The sequence below is a fragment of the Lepidochelys olivacea genome (assembly GCF_965140295.1).
Source record: "Lepidochelys olivacea isolate rLepOli2 genome assembly, chromosome: 6".
Classification (NCBI taxonomy): Eukaryota; Metazoa; Chordata; order Testudines; family Cheloniidae; genus Lepidochelys; species Lepidochelys olivacea.
This window is the reverse complement of record NC_140416.1, coordinates 50,995,200-51,010,712: the sequence shown is the minus strand read 5'-3', so window position 1 is coordinate 51,010,712 and position 15,513 is coordinate 50,995,200. Positions and strand designations below refer to the sequence as shown.

Below are 15,513 nucleotides of genomic sequence, written 5' to 3'. Positions count from 1 at the left end.
GAAGGCCATGGGGTCTCTACGCCCTGCCCCCCCGCCCTGGGCGCTGACTCTGCAGCTCCCATTGGCTGAGGAGCGGTATCTGCAGGTAAGGGTAGCGCGCAGAAACCCCTGGACACCCCTCCCCACCCCCACCCCCCGCCTAGGAGCTGCATCCAGAGGGATGTGCTGGTCGCTTTCGGGAGCATCCCAAGGTAAGCAACAGCCCATCACCCTCTCCTGCACCCCAATGCCTGCCCCAGGCCAGAGCCTGCACCCTGCACCCCCTCCTACACCCAAACTCTCTCCCAGAGCCTGCACCCCCTCCCGCACTGCAACCCCCTGCCCCAGCACAGAGTCTGCACCCTGCACCCAAACTCCCTCCCAGAGCCCACCCCCTGCACCTCCTCCTGCACCCAAATTCCCTCCCAGAGCCCACACCCCCTCCTGCACCCCAACCCCCTGCCCCAGCCTCGTGAAAATGAGTGAGGATGGGGGAAAGCGAATGAAGGAAGGAGGGGGGTGGAGTGAGTGGGGGGCAGGGCCTCAAAGAAGGGGTTGGGCAGGGGCATGGTCCCAGGGAAGGGGTTGTGGCAAGGGCTGAGTGGGAGGGTTTGGGGGTCCCTGAAATTTTAAATCAAAATGGGGGTCCTCAGCTTGCTAAAGTTTGAGAACCGCTGCCTTAGATGACTGGAACACTGTAGAACTTTAAACTTAAGAATAGTAACAAAGTAACATCCCCAACCTCTTAGTAACACTATTGGAATCTGTAATGTTTTGAACATTGTTTTAGAATACCAGGCAACATTTATTGTGGATTGTTTATGCATTATTTTTTGTTTAGGTTCCCATGTGCCTTCCAACATAGGAACCTACAGATGTGTTTTGGTTATCATTATAAAGCAAATGTCAGCTTAGAACGTGCCTCTTTAATTTCAGTTTAATCATTATCGGTCGAGAGATTTCTGGCATGAGAGAGTGGTATCCAGAAGGTGCTTATCTGACTTTGATTCATGGTACAGTTAGCATGTGAGGTGAATTAACATGCTAGTGCGAATAATTACAAACTCTATGTAGTCAGGGTTATTACAACAGTATAATTGCTTATTTTGATCTCCCTGCTTCCTTCCTCATAAATATCTTCCATAAGAATATGGAAGATGAAAACAGTAAAAAAGCCTTCACAAGAGCCATCAACAGTTACGGAAGTGAGAAAAGCAAGATTGGACTTTAGTAACCCAAGGGATGAGTAATGGGGTGGCAAATCTTTTATTGTTAGGGAACTGGTTGGAATCTTTTCCAGAGCAGTAGAGAATGAAAGTTGCTAATACCTAATACCACCAAATCAGTGCCCTGTGCAAAATTAACTTAGATCAGTTCTTAGTGGACAGATCACAAGTGGCACCAATTAGCCCCACTCTGAATAATCTAGCAGAGAGGCTAGGAATTGATTGGGTCATACTGTCCTTGCAGTATTCGATATGGTTACTCCAGATCAGAGGGGAGCAGATAGGCCAACAAATTCTTCCTCGTATACTTCTATATCCGCCAAAATATACTTTGTCTTATGCTCTCCAGAGTTCTCATTCATGACTGAAATCAGCAAATATTAGGAGCAATAGAAAGGAATGCAATGTGCAAGTGAAAACTGAGATTAAAAGAGAGTTGCTTTGGAAATAGACACTGTCGTCAGATGTTCAGCTGTGTGTGTGTTCTCCCTGTGTGCTATTCCAGCTCTGCACAATAGCTGGCACAGCAGATCTTGAGCGAACCGCCCAATGACCACAACATCCGTTAATGCACGGTAATAGCTCCCCAGACTAATGTCTACAGTTGCACTAGTACATATATGACCGTGACTATGGATGCAGCTCAGCCAGTGGCGGGACTTTCCACTGCTCCCTCGGCTGGACAAAGGCACTCCCTCTGAGGTATATCTTTGTACACCAATACAAACAAGTTACGTATCACCCTTGACATATCAGGGTGCCACCGTCTGATGTATTAGGGCGCCATCCATTGCCTTATACCTGTAGGTTTGATCAAAACATCTCTGTTCATCGTGCTGTCATCCTGACCTATCCTTAAAATGGGTTATCATGTTCCTGTTATCTTTGGGGAATGTATTTATCGGGGTCTTCTGATACCACCCTTCTGGAATATGTTTCCATGAGTATTTTGTGCCTAGCACCTCTTAGGAATATGTGTTTTTGAAATATCAACTCGATCCTTGCCAAATTCTGTGAGCAGGATCTGCCTCTTGCTCACTACTTAACTTTGCTTTATATCAGCAAGGTTTTGACTACTTTAGCCCAGGCCTCAGACCTCATACCAGGCCTCTGATACAAGGGCTCATGTCTCAGGCTCTCTTCCTACCACAGACACATGTCAGAGTTCACTAGCGTAAAAAGCTTTCCAGTGTCGTAACCTGATACTGCTATCAGAACATGCATGTACTGACTGCCCCACTTGGAAGAATATGTACATGGGCATCATTTGATTTAATTGAGGGGAAACTGCATGAGAAATTAGGAAGATATAAGGGAGAAAACAAGAAACCCTGTTGGAAAAGACAATGAAATAAACCTATTTACTGTGAAATAAACTGAGAAACATGAGGAGAAAGAGAAATCAAACCAAATTCATCCCTAGAGGATTCAGTGGAGATTCAGTAGGGATCAGCTTGCCAACTGAATTTAGATCTTTTAGGGGAGTATCCTACCACAAGTGGCTGGGCTGAGTGCTGGAGATAGGGTAGGGAGAGGAAGGGATTTGTGGAACTGGAGTATTTGCTGTAGTTCCTGTACTCCATGAGAGGCCGTGGTGTCATGCAGCATAGCAGTGGATCTCCATACTTGCTTCTCTCTTACGCCATTCCTGTCCCCTGCATGACAGAGATACCAAAGAACTGTGATCTGAAGCATGCAAGATTTAGATTCCTTTTAGATGACTCCAATGCTGGATTTACTCCTGGGAAAATGAGAAGCGATACGTAAACCACAAAAGTAATGTGGGATCCCCTGATTTCTATTATGAGGGAGAAGGGGTTGTGTGGGACATATGGGGACTGCATCCTCCAGGGCTCACAGAGAACATAAATCATCCCAAAGATAGCACCATGGCCCCTCTCCCACATGTGCTGGTTAGTGCTGCTTGGTGAAAACAGGCTGTACTATCAAGAGATGGTATATTGTGTGCACGTCCCTTGCATGCTGTGTCACTCAGGAAATGTCTGTGGTTCCTGAAACATAATCTCTTCTCTGAGATCCACCTGAGGCTGAATACTTCCACTTTTCCCTTAACTCAGGGCTAACTCAGGGCTCTGCTTAAATGTAACCCCATGCTATTTACAGTCCTTGTTTTTAAGGTCTTCTGGTTAAAGGAATTCTGAATATATTTGATACCTTTTGATGGATAGATTTTCAAAAGCGCAAAGGGTAACAAAGTGCCTATTTCCCATGGAAAATCAATGAGAGTTGGCCCCTAACTCCTCTTTGCACCTTTGAAAATCTGCCACTGAATTTGTAGCCACAGAGGTCATCCTCAGAATGCCCCAGAATGTGCAGAGTTTAATAAATGCTGATACCTTTGGAATGTTTTTTCTTGCTAAGTTCTTCAAGAAGGCTGCGGTGTACATGGATACATGATGTGAAAATTGCACTGAAGGGGCCTTTCCCTGATGCATGCATGTTTGGTTAACTTCATGTCAAAAGTGAACTTGCATGGCGTTCAGGGAGGGATACTGCCTTTGGAGACATACCTTAATGACTTGATCTCATGCTAACACACAGATAACACAGGATATACAGTTTCTCTACAGCCTGCATGTGAGTAGCAACTCACATTTTCATGTGCTGCTTTTTTGTGTGCCAGGTGCATGGCATCCACCAAAGTGGGCAAGAAGTACACAGTAAATTGTATTAAACAATTACTACAGATTAAGACCTAGAAACTTGACAACAGCTGAGCTTGAGGAGTGCTCAGCACATCTGAGGAGGTTGGGACATAAATGTGCACTGGGCATGCCCATGCTTTTCACAAGGCCTGTCCCTAGACTCATATGAGAGCAGCCTGCACTAGCTGCTAATGCCCCCACCTGGCAGCTAGGAATCACCAGTGTTGGGGAAATCTCAACTATACCCCCTTGCTTCCTTCATCCTCAGAGGAATGGGGGAAGGGACCTTGAGTGGGGTATAGGGGAACTCCTACCCCACTCGTGCTGGCTGCTAGTGTCAAATGTATGGCTGGAAGCAGACCTTTGACGCAGCCAGGACAAGGAGTGGGGTAGGAGTTCCCCTATACCACTTGAGGTTCCTTCCCCCACTCCACTGAGAATGAGGATCCTTCAAGGCTCTGATTTGCTAGATTCATGGTCACGGTATACTGGGAGAGTTGTACAAAGAAATAAAAGTGCAGCCCAGGATTGGGGCCTAATTATACATCACTGAGTAACAGTGAAACTTTGGCATCTTATAGAAGCCACCTAAATTTATGGTTAAATTACTATTATAGTTAACTGCCTTTTATTAGAGAGACAGGGTGGGTGAGGTAATATATTTTATTGGACCAACTACTATTGGTGAGAAAGACAAGCTTTCAGAGAGCTCTTCTTCAGGTCTGAGAAACTTACTCAGAGTATATTGCATTTGAGATACTGTGTTCTGCATGTGTGTGCAGGTAGATTAGCTTTGCAATTACTGTAACTGCTTCATCCCATGAGTTGCACCTAAGGAAAGCGATGCTGTACATTTCTGCACAGGTACATTAGCTTCATCTTTAATTGCTCCATCCTCCATTTTGCAACTAGAGAAGGCTGTGCTGGTGCCTCAAAAGAAAACGTAAAGTGCACAGGACCTGACTGAATTATTGACATCAATTCCTCAGGGAGAAGAGTCTATTTCAGTAAAGTTCTTCAGAATAATTGGCAATGAAAATAATTTAAACAGTCATGAATGAAACAAAATTTTACAAGGTATGTGTGTATCTAAGACTGCAGAATAAATATTATGGCATTATAATGCATTATTTAACATGTAGCATGTGATTCTATAATTAGAGCAGTATCACAAGTCATATACTCAAGGGACAGCACTGAAGTTATGCATGCAAACTTAATTCAACAATTTCCTGACTGCTGTGGGGGTTAACTGTGTAACAAGAAAATTCTCAGCATTTTAATGGAGTTTTAAATATATACAGCAGAGGGCAGCAGTGTTATTGAATTGACCATAGAGTTTGTACCTCTGTCACTAGGAAAGAGACACAGAAAACTTAGGTTTCAGAGTAACAGCCGTGTTAGTCTGTATTTGCAAAAAGAAAAGGAGTACTTGTGGCACCTTAGAGACTAACCAATTTATTTGAGCATAAGCTTTCGTAAGCTACAGCTCACTTCATTGGATGCATACTGTGGAAAGTATAGAAGATCTTTTATACACACAAAGCATGAAAAAATGGGTATTTACCACTACAAAAGGTTTTCTCTCCCCCCCCCACTCTCCTGCTGGTAATAGCTTATCTAAAGTGATCACTCTCCTTACAACGTGTATGATAATCAAGTTGGGCCATTTCTAGCACAAATCCAGGTTTTCTATTGTATCCAAATTGTATCCAATTTGCAAATGAATTCCAATTCAACAGTCTCTCGCTGGAATCTGGTTTTGAAGTTTTTTTGTCTTAATATCGCAACTTTCATGTCTGTAATCGTGTGACCAGAGAGATTGAAGTGTTCTCCGACTGGTTTATGAATGTTATAATTCTTGACATCTGATTTGTGTCCATTTATTCTTCTACGTAGAGACTGTCCAGTTTGACCAATGTACATGGCAGAGGGGCATTGCTGACACATGATGGCATACCTACATGCCTCCAGCTTTCACCCTGACCACACCACACGATCCATCGTCTACAGCCAAGCTCTGTGATACAACCACATTTGCTCCAACCCCTCAGACAGAGACAAACACCTACAAGATCTCTATCAAGCATTCTTACAACTACAATACCCACCTGCGGAAGTGAAGAAACAGATTGATAGAGCCAGAAGAGTTCCCAGAAGTCACCTACTACAGGACAGGCCTAACAAAGAAAATAACAGAACGCCACTAGCCATCACTTTCAGCCCCCAGCTAAACCACCTCCAACGCATTATTAAGGATCTACAACCTATCCTGAAGGATGACCCAACACTCTCACAAATCTTGGGAGACAGGCCAGTCCTTGCCTACAGACAGCCCCCCAACCTGAAGCGAATACTCACCAGCAACCACATACCACACAACAGAACCACTAACCCAGGAACCTATCCTTGCAACAAAGCCTGTTGCCAACTGTGCCCACATATCTATTCAGGGAACACCATCACAGGGCCTAATAACATCAGCCACACTATCAGAGGCTCGTTCACCTGCACATCTACCAACATGTGCCAGCAATGCCCCTCTGCCATGTACATTGGTCAAACTGGACAGTCTCTACGTAAAAGAATAAATGGACACAAATCAGATGTCAAGAATTATAACATTCATAAACCAGTCGGAGAACACTTCAATCTCTCTGGTCACGCGATTACAGACATGAAAGTTGCGATATTACAACAAAAAAACTTCAAATCCAGACTCCAGCGAGAGACTGTTGAATTGGAATTCATTTGCAAATTGGATACAATTAACTTAGGCTTGAATAGAGACTGGGAGTGGTTAAGTCATTATGCAAGGTAACCTATTTCCCCTTGTTTTTTCCTACCCCCCCCCCGACGTTCTTGTTAAACCCTGGATTTGTGCTGGAAATGGCCCAACTTGATCATCATACACATTGTAAGGAGAGTGATCACTTTAGATAAGCTATTACCAGCAGGAGAGTGGGGGGGGGGGGGAGGGGAGAAAACCTTTTGTAGTGGTAAACACCCATTTTTTTCATGCTTTGTGTGTATAAAAGATCTTCTATACTTTCCACAGTATGCATCCGATGAAGTGAGCTGTAGCTCACGAAAGCTTATGCTCAAATAAATTGGTTAGTCTCTAAGGTGCCATAAGAACTGCTTTTCTTTTTACAGAAAACTTAGGGTTTAAAGGGGCATCAAGAAGAACTGGAGAAACTGGTTGACTGTCCACGAATGCTGTTCCTGTCTGGATTTATAAAGTCAAACCTTTATATGTCTCTAGCACAAGTGAGGGAGATACTGAATAGCGAATTGCTAAAATACAAATTTGCAGTTGGGTCTTTATGTGAACCCTGTTAAAATTATCACCACAATATTTTTTAATTCTTTAAATGAATTTTCCACATTTTTTATAGTGCCATATATTTTTCAGTTTCTTATTAAGGTGAAATTGAGCCGGACCTGCACAAAAACTTCCACGCTGCTTAAGTCCTGAGGTGAAGGAGTCACCAGCAAAACAGGGAGGGCCATTTGTAACCCAAGTGCACTGGAGGGGTAATATTTGTGCTAGCACATAGTTGATGCAAAGGCAGCAGACCAGAGGAGATTGCAGATAACCGTGGCTGTTATAAAACACACAAGTGTGTTGGCATGACTACAGCTATCCCTTCCTCTCCCTTATTGGCCACAGGGGCTGTTCTGTGGCATCAGACCCCAGTTTGGGGAGACTGGATTTGACCTTCCCAACCGTCCCACCCCTGTACTTCAGCAGCACAATGCCTGATTAATGACCTTCTGCTGATTAAATGAATTTCACCTCACGTATGTGAAAGAGAAAAAATATTGAGTTATATAAACACGTCCAAAAATAAAATCAAACAGTAGCTACAATAGCTAAGATCCCTTCGCCCCTGAAATAAGATGCTTGTTTATAGATCTTTAACACTCGCATGCTAACAAAACCCGGAATAGGATCCAGAGATATTCAGAGAGAGAAAGAGACAAAATGAACAAATACCCCTGATATGTGTTAAAACAACTGCACATCTTTCTTCCTCTTTGTCCTTTCATTATGGACAGTTTTCAAAAAGTATCTGGCTTTGAAAAATTATATTTAAAGCACTCAATTAGTTGGGCAAACTATATAGGTTGTGATGCAATTGTGTACATATTTGAAGGGTGCAGAGCAATTGCTGACGGTGCTTTCAGAGAACATGAGCCTGGTGCTTGGGTGTGGATGATATATGTTTGCAACAGGACCCAAGGGGGAAAGGTAAAGATGGCTGCAAGCCTGGACACTGCCTTGAGCAGGTTTGCATTCAATGAAACTTTGAGCAGTTCTTGGCAGCTCCACATGTGAGGTTTCTTATGAATCAGAGTCGCCAATTCCTTAGTTCCTGAGCAGTGGCTATCCTTCCATATTCACTTGAAATAGATGATGGGAGAGCCCGTAAGCATGCATACAGACCATGTTTATATGGATGATAGAAGAGGGAGCTGGAGGCGATCTTGCCGCTGGCCTTGGTGAAAAGGAGAACATGGAGCAGGGTTTTTGGTGAGGAAGGGAAAAGTGTTCTTGGCACAGCTGACTAGGGGAGCATTTGGTGGAATTGGTGGAAAATGCCTTTTGTATCTTGAAGGTCTTGTCTAGGGCAGCTGGGTTCATGATTTAAGATGCCTATGGCAGTTGGGTGCGTGGGAATTAGTGGCAGAGTATATGAAAGTGGGGATAAGAACATAAGAATGGCCATACTGGGGCAGATTAAAGGTCCATCCAGCTCAGTATCCTGTCTACCAACAGTGGCCAATGCCAGGTGCCCCAGAGGGAGTGAACCTAACAGGTAATGATCAAGTGATCTCTTTCCTGTCATCCATCTCCACCCTCTAACAAACAGAGGCTAGGGACACCATTCCTTACCAATCCTGGCTCATAGCCATTAATGGACTTAACCTTCATGAATTTATCCAGTTCTCTTTTAAACCCTGTTATAGTCTAGCCTTCACAAACTCCTCAGGCAAGGAGTTCCACAGGCTGACTGTGCGCTGAGTGAAGAAGAACGTCTTTTATTTGTTTTAAACCTGCTACCCATTAATTTCATTTGGTGGCCCCTAGTTCTTATCTGATGGGAACAAGTAAATAACTTCTCCTTACTCACTTTCTTCACTCATGATTTTATATACCTCTATCATACCCCCCCTTAGTCTCCTCTTTTCCAAGCTGAAAAGTCCTAGCCTCTTTAATGTCTCCTCATATGGGACCCATTCCAAACCCCTAATCATTTTAGCTGCCCTTCTCTGAACCTTTTCTAATGCCAGTATATCTTTTTTGAGATGAGGGGACCACATCTGTATGCAGCATTCAAGATGTGGGTGTACCATGGATATATATCAGGGCAATAAGATATTCTCCATCTTATTCTCTATCCCCTTTTTAATGATTCCTAACATCCTGTTCGCTTTTTTGACTGCTGCTGCACACTGCGTGGACGTCTTCAGAGAACTATCCACAATCTCTTTCCTGATTAGTTGTAGCTAAATTAGCCCCCATCATATTGTATGTATAGTTGGGGTTATTTTTTCTAACGTGCATCACTTTACATTTATCCACATTAAATTTCATTTACCATTTTGTTGCCCAATCACTTAGTTTTGTGATATCTTTTTGAAGTTGTTCACAGTCTTCTTTGGTCTTAACTATCTTGAGCAGTTTAGTATTATCTGCAAACTTTGCCACCTCAATGTTTACCCCTTTCTCCAGAGCATTTATGAATAAGTTGAATAGGATTGGTCCTAGGACTGACCCTTGGGGAACATCACGAATACACTATGTCCACTGGATCCCCCTTGTCCACATGTTTGTTGATCCCTTCAAAGAACTCTAATAGATTAGTAAGACATGATCTCCCTTTACAGAAACCATGTTGACTTTTGCCCAACAATTTGTTCTTTTATGTGTCTGACAATTTTATTCTTTACTATTGTTTCAACTAATTTGCCCAGTACTGATGTTAGACTTACCGGTCTGTAATTGCCAGGATCACCTCTAGAGCCCTTCTTAAATATTAACGTTACATTAGCTATATTTAAAAAGCTTGGCAGTGCCAGTATTCTCCCCCAGCCTTGTCTTGCTCTTGCTGCTCCCTCTTGTAGTACTGTCACTGCCTCCCTGCTCTTGCAAGCTGCCCAAGACTGAGGAGAGAGAGCCCGAGTAGCAAAAACAGTGACAAAAAGGCATTTGGCAGCCTGCAGATCAGCTGCTGCACAGTAGGCCTTTGATGGGGACGGAACGAAGAGTAACCGCAGAGCTATCCCTACAGCTTTTGTGGATGCATGATGGAGCTCCTGACTGCATGTCATGCCAGATCCATAATGACCCTTGAGAGCTCTGATGTTAAATATAGTTGGCCAAGTTCTCTTCTCAGCTACATTGAAGTCCATGGAATTGCACCAAAGCAATTGAGAAAAAAAAATGTTTCTTTGTTTTATTGATTGCTGATGTGATTAATTACTGAAGCCAAGATGTTTTGGGATAAGACAATTAAAAAAAAAGCCACAATACTAAAAACATAAACAATAAAAACTTAATAAAATCTTGCCCAGTGTTTCCAAAAAATAATTATAACGTGCAATTCAATGGCAAAATTTATCCAACAATATCAATTCATCTTATAAACAATAATGGCCTGATTCTGGTGTCATACCAGTTTTACACTAGTGTAATCTATTGATTTCATCAGAGTCACTCCTTTTTTTACCACAGTGTAGGAAAGATCAGAATCAGGTCCTGGTTAATTAAACCTTAGCACTTCTCTCTGAGGTTGCTAATATAGAGCTTTGTTTTAAAGTTGAAGAAATTAAGACAGAGAGAGTGAATGGGACATGGAAAAAGAGAAACAAGTGACTTATGTGAGGTTGCAAAACACACTGGTGTTAGTTTAATCAATAGATACTACAGTGATTGGTGTCTATAAATAGCAAAAATAGACTAGATAAAGCAGATAGATACAGCCCAGATCTCCTGATTCCCAGTCCTGTGCTTTAACCATTGGACTATGATAGTCAAGTTTTAAGAGTGCAAAAGAAAGCCCTTGGTAATTCTGAGATGTTGTTGCAAATTACTACCAAGCATGCATAATTAAATTCATAAATATATATTGTCAGAACATATGATTATAAAAATTGTCTTTCTTTAAATGGACTGCTCTGATGTACAACATATTTTTTTAACTGAGATGGCTTTTTATTACAAAATGAAACAATTTGAGGTTTAAAGTAAAAACCTTTAGCTGATAGTTTTTTGTTCTGCTGAATGCATGTATTATGCATCAGGGTGCTCAGGGTTGTAAATGTGCTTTGAGCTTGCTGTAATTTATGAGGCTTCACTTGTGGCTGATTTATAGGAAATTTCATTAATCTCTACAGTGGAGGGACCTTGCAGATAGTAGCAGATTGAAAATGTACCTGGGACTGGGGGCTTTAAGAACTACCACAAATGAATCAGCACTGAAATACTTTGAATGGTGATGATCATTTGCAGAGTGTAAAGGTCTTCTCCCCCGTTATACTAAGATCTGAAGGAATATTTTTTTGGAGGTAACAGTGAAATTACCAACCCTGCAGCTACCGAGATTTTTTTCTTTTTTTAGTTTGAACAGCTATTCTTTATTTCTGTGCTCAGCACACGTTTACTAATGAGTGTTTCTCTGCTGGTAAACCAGAGAATAGAGGAGAAAATATCATGAAATTGAATGATCCTGTTTCATGGTGGGGGAGAGTTGATGCTCAGCAGTTCTCATAAAGCTGGGTTTTTTTTTTCCACTTTCCTGAAATAAGCAAAATGTTTTACTAGCATTTTTGTGACCTTCTACATCCAGTAGTAAAAACTTTGCTTGCAATAAGACCCCAGTCTTGTAGTCACATTTGCAGTGGTGTAAGGGTTCACATATGCAGTTCCAATTGTAAAACTGGGAGTTGGGACTTTCGCTTGCACCTGCCAGTGTTTCTTTGTAATGGTTCTTTTATTTAGAATGTGCACAGCAAGTTTAAAACTATGCATAATTTGGGGGTTCCTATCCTAACCATTATTACCTATACTGCCTTTTCAGGTTCTTGTCACTGATACTCTGGGTTTCCCTTCTGTACCTTAAGGATGAGTCTTTCTGCTAAGCACTGTTGTGCTGGTACTGGCTATCTGTCATCCAGTTTTGCACATTACAACCTAAAATGAAGTATGGACTGAGAGTCTAGTTTCTGGAATGGCCCAAGCTCCATTGCAAGTTAGAGCCTTCAGAGTTTCAAACATTAAAATCTGTGCCTAATAGTATAGGTAGAGTGTCACTGAAAAGTGTGGAGATATATTGATCTATAACACTGTAACTTTTAATATTTAGAGTTAATTTAATGTTATTTTTCCCCTCTTCCTTTCTTTCTTTCAGACAATTCAAACTCCAGAAGGACCAACACCAAATAAATTATGAATGTTGAACAAGATGACCTTACATCCACAGCAGATAATGATAGGTCCTAGGTTTAACAGGGCCCTATTTGACCCCCTGCTTGTGGTGCTACTGGCTCTTCAACTTCTTGTGGTGGCTGGTCTAGTCAGGGCTCAAACTTGCCCTTCTGTCTGCTCCTGCAGCAACCAGTTCAGCAAAGTGATCTGTGTGCGGAAGAATCTGAGAGAAGTCCCAGACGGCATCTCCACCAACACACGGTTATTGAATCTCCATGAGAACCAGATCCAAATAATTAAGGTGAATAGTTTCAAACATTTGAGACACCTGGAAATCTTGCAGCTGAGTAGGAATCACATTAGAACTATTGAAATAGGGGCCTTCAATGGTCTGGCCAATCTCAACACTCTGGAACTTTTTGACAATCGTCTTACCACCATCCCTAATGGGGCTTTTGTATACCTGTCAAAACTGAAGGAGCTTTGGTTGAGAAACAACCCTATTGAGAGCATCCCTTCTTATGCTTTTAACAGAATCCCTTCCCTACGTAGGCTGGATTTGGGGGAACTAAAAAGGCTTTCATACATCTCAGAAGGTGCTTTTGAAGGTCTTTCCAATTTGAGGTATTTGAACCTTGCTATGTGCAACCTTCGAGAGATCCCTAACCTCACACCACTCGTAAAACTGGATGAGTTAGATCTTTCTGGGAACCATCTGACAGCCATCAGGCCGGGGTCCTTTCAAGGGTTAATGCATCTTCAAAAATTGTGGATGATACAGTCCCAGATTCAAGTGATTGAAAGGAATGCCTTCGATAACCTTCAGTCACTGGTGGAAATCAACCTGGCGCACAACAACCTAACACTACTGCCTCATGATCTCTTCACACCACTCCACCTAGAAAGGATCCACCTGCACCACAATCCTTGGAACTGCAACTGTGACATTCTTTGGCTCAGCTGGTGGATTAAGGACAAAGCACCCTCCAACACTGCATGCTGTGCTCGCTGCAACACACCTCCCAATTTGAAAGGAAGGTACATCGGTGAGCTGGACCTGAATTATTTCACGTGTTATGCTCCGGTGATAGTGGAGCCACCAGCAGACCTCAACGTCACAGAAGGCATGGCTGCAGAACTGAAATGCCGAGCATCGACCTCCCTGACCTCTGTATCTTGGATTACTCCAAATGGATCGGTTATGACACATGGGGCATACAGAGTTCGGATTGCTGTGCTCAGTGATGGCACATTAAATTTTACAAAGGTGACCGTGCAAGACACGGGCTTGTATACCTGCATGGTGAGTAACTCTATTGGGAATACCACAGCTTCTGCCACACTGAACGTGACTGCACTGGACAATGGTTACACATACTTTTCAACTGTTACCGTAGAGACTATGGAACCTTCTCAGGATGAGGCCCGGACCACAGAGCAGATTGGGCCCACGCCAGTTATTGACTGGGAGACCACCAATGTGACAACTTCTCTTACTCCACAGAGCACAAGGTCAACAGAAAAAACATTTACCATCCCAGTCACAGATGCAAGCAATGGGATCCCAGGAATAGACGAGGTTATGAAGACTACCAAAATCATAATTGGTTGTTTTGTGGCTATCACTCTCATGGCCGCTGTGATGCTGGTAATTTTCTACAAAATGAGGAAACAGCATCACCGACAGAACCACCATGCTCCAACACGGACTGTAGAGATCATTAACGTGGATGATGAACTTACTGGTGATACACCCATAGAGAGTCACTTGTCCATGCCAGCCATAGAGCATGAGCACCTAAATCATTATAACTCTTATAAGTCTCCTTTCAACCACACAACAACAGTTAACACAATAAATTCAATACACAGTTCAGTGCATGAACCGTTATTGATCCGAATGAACTCAAAAGACAATGTACAAGAGACTCAGATCTAAAATATTTACAAAATTGGGGGGAGGGGAAATACAAAAAGGACGGTTTATAAAACAAATGACACAAATGACTGGGCTAAATCTACTGTTTCAAAAAAAAGTGTCTTTACAAAAAAAAGAAATTTATTTATTAAAAATTCTATTGTGATCTAAAGCAGACAAAATTATGTGTATTCCTCAAAACCTCTTTTTGCTGCACTTATTTACCCCACTTCCTCCTTTCTCCCTCCCCTACCTGCCCCAACCCCATTTGCCATATTTTTCATAGGAGATCTTGATTCCCTAAAAGAACTGGTCTAGGAAATTTTGTAAGAATTCTGTCATACTTTGGGAATTTTTATGGTGAACTCTAGTGGTGAGATTCAGTCGATTTTGTCTCTTTTTTCTGTTTTATTTTTTCTTTTCTCATACCCTTCTTGAAACGGTTCTACAGGGAATGGAGCATTAGCAGTAGATTTGTAAGTGAGAACCAAGGAACAAGCAACAACAACAACAAAAAAGCAAAGCCTTTTTTTAAATTTTTCATGTAATGACCTGTTCTGTATTTACCAAGAGGACCATTCTGTGGAAGAAGAAACAAAAATCTAAGAAAATAATTTACTTGTGAACATCTACAAAACCCATGATCTTTTAAACAATTCTAGAACCAGAATTTGTAGTTCAAACACTAAAATAAGATTATAAATAAAATATTGTTGGTTTTTTTCTGTACTCGGATACAGCTTATTTTCAGTGTGGCTTTAAAAAAATTAAAAGTTTGTTAGAAATTTTACAGTATTCTGCTGTGATGGTCTAAAACACAACAGTTTAAGAGTATTACTGCTGTATTTTGGATCATTACTGAAGAATAGCGTTGTTTTTATTTTAGGATATATATATATATAACAGTGTACTAGATAATAAAAATACCTGACTTTTAATGCAAAATTATGATGACTCAGTGTAAGGGAACTTTCAATTATCTCCATTGTATTCAAAGAAGTATTCCGCAGTCTCTGGAAGATGTCTAGACAGTGTTCAGGTACAAAAGGGCTGACTAGACAATGGTGGAAGTTTTGTTCTTATTTTAAAGAAATGTTACTTGTACATAGGGGGGTGTCAAAATTAATAATATTGATTTTAATCTTCAAAGCCAGACATTTTGATTGCTTTGGAAGTTCTCCTAGGTGTAAATATGAAATGTATTTAGATACCCAAGATACATCTCTGAGTCCATATTCCTGATCGTTGCAAAATGAAATCAAGGTGCTTTGAAAGAAGTGGATTAACCCA

The 15,513-nt window shown here is 41.8% G+C and overlaps 1 protein-coding gene across 4 annotated transcripts in view; it reads left to right on the top strand.

Annotated features, from left to right (window-relative positions):
* LRRC4C (leucine rich repeat containing 4C) overlaps nucleotides 1-14,901 on the top strand; it is an 861,418-nt gene extending 846,517 nt beyond the window's left edge. For all 4 annotated transcript variants that reach the window (XM_084631105.1, XM_084631107.1, XM_084631104.1 and 1 more), the window contains one exon: nucleotides 12,289-14,901. In XM_084631105.1, coding sequence (XP_084487231.1) covers nucleotides 12,331-14,244 — 1,914 coding nt within the window. In that variant the 5' untranslated portion in view covers nucleotides 12,289-12,330 and the 3' untranslated portion in view covers nucleotides 14,245-14,901. The remainder of the gene's footprint in view (nucleotides 1-12,288) is intronic.
* The last annotated feature ends 612 nt before the right edge of the window (nucleotides 14,902-15,513 follow it).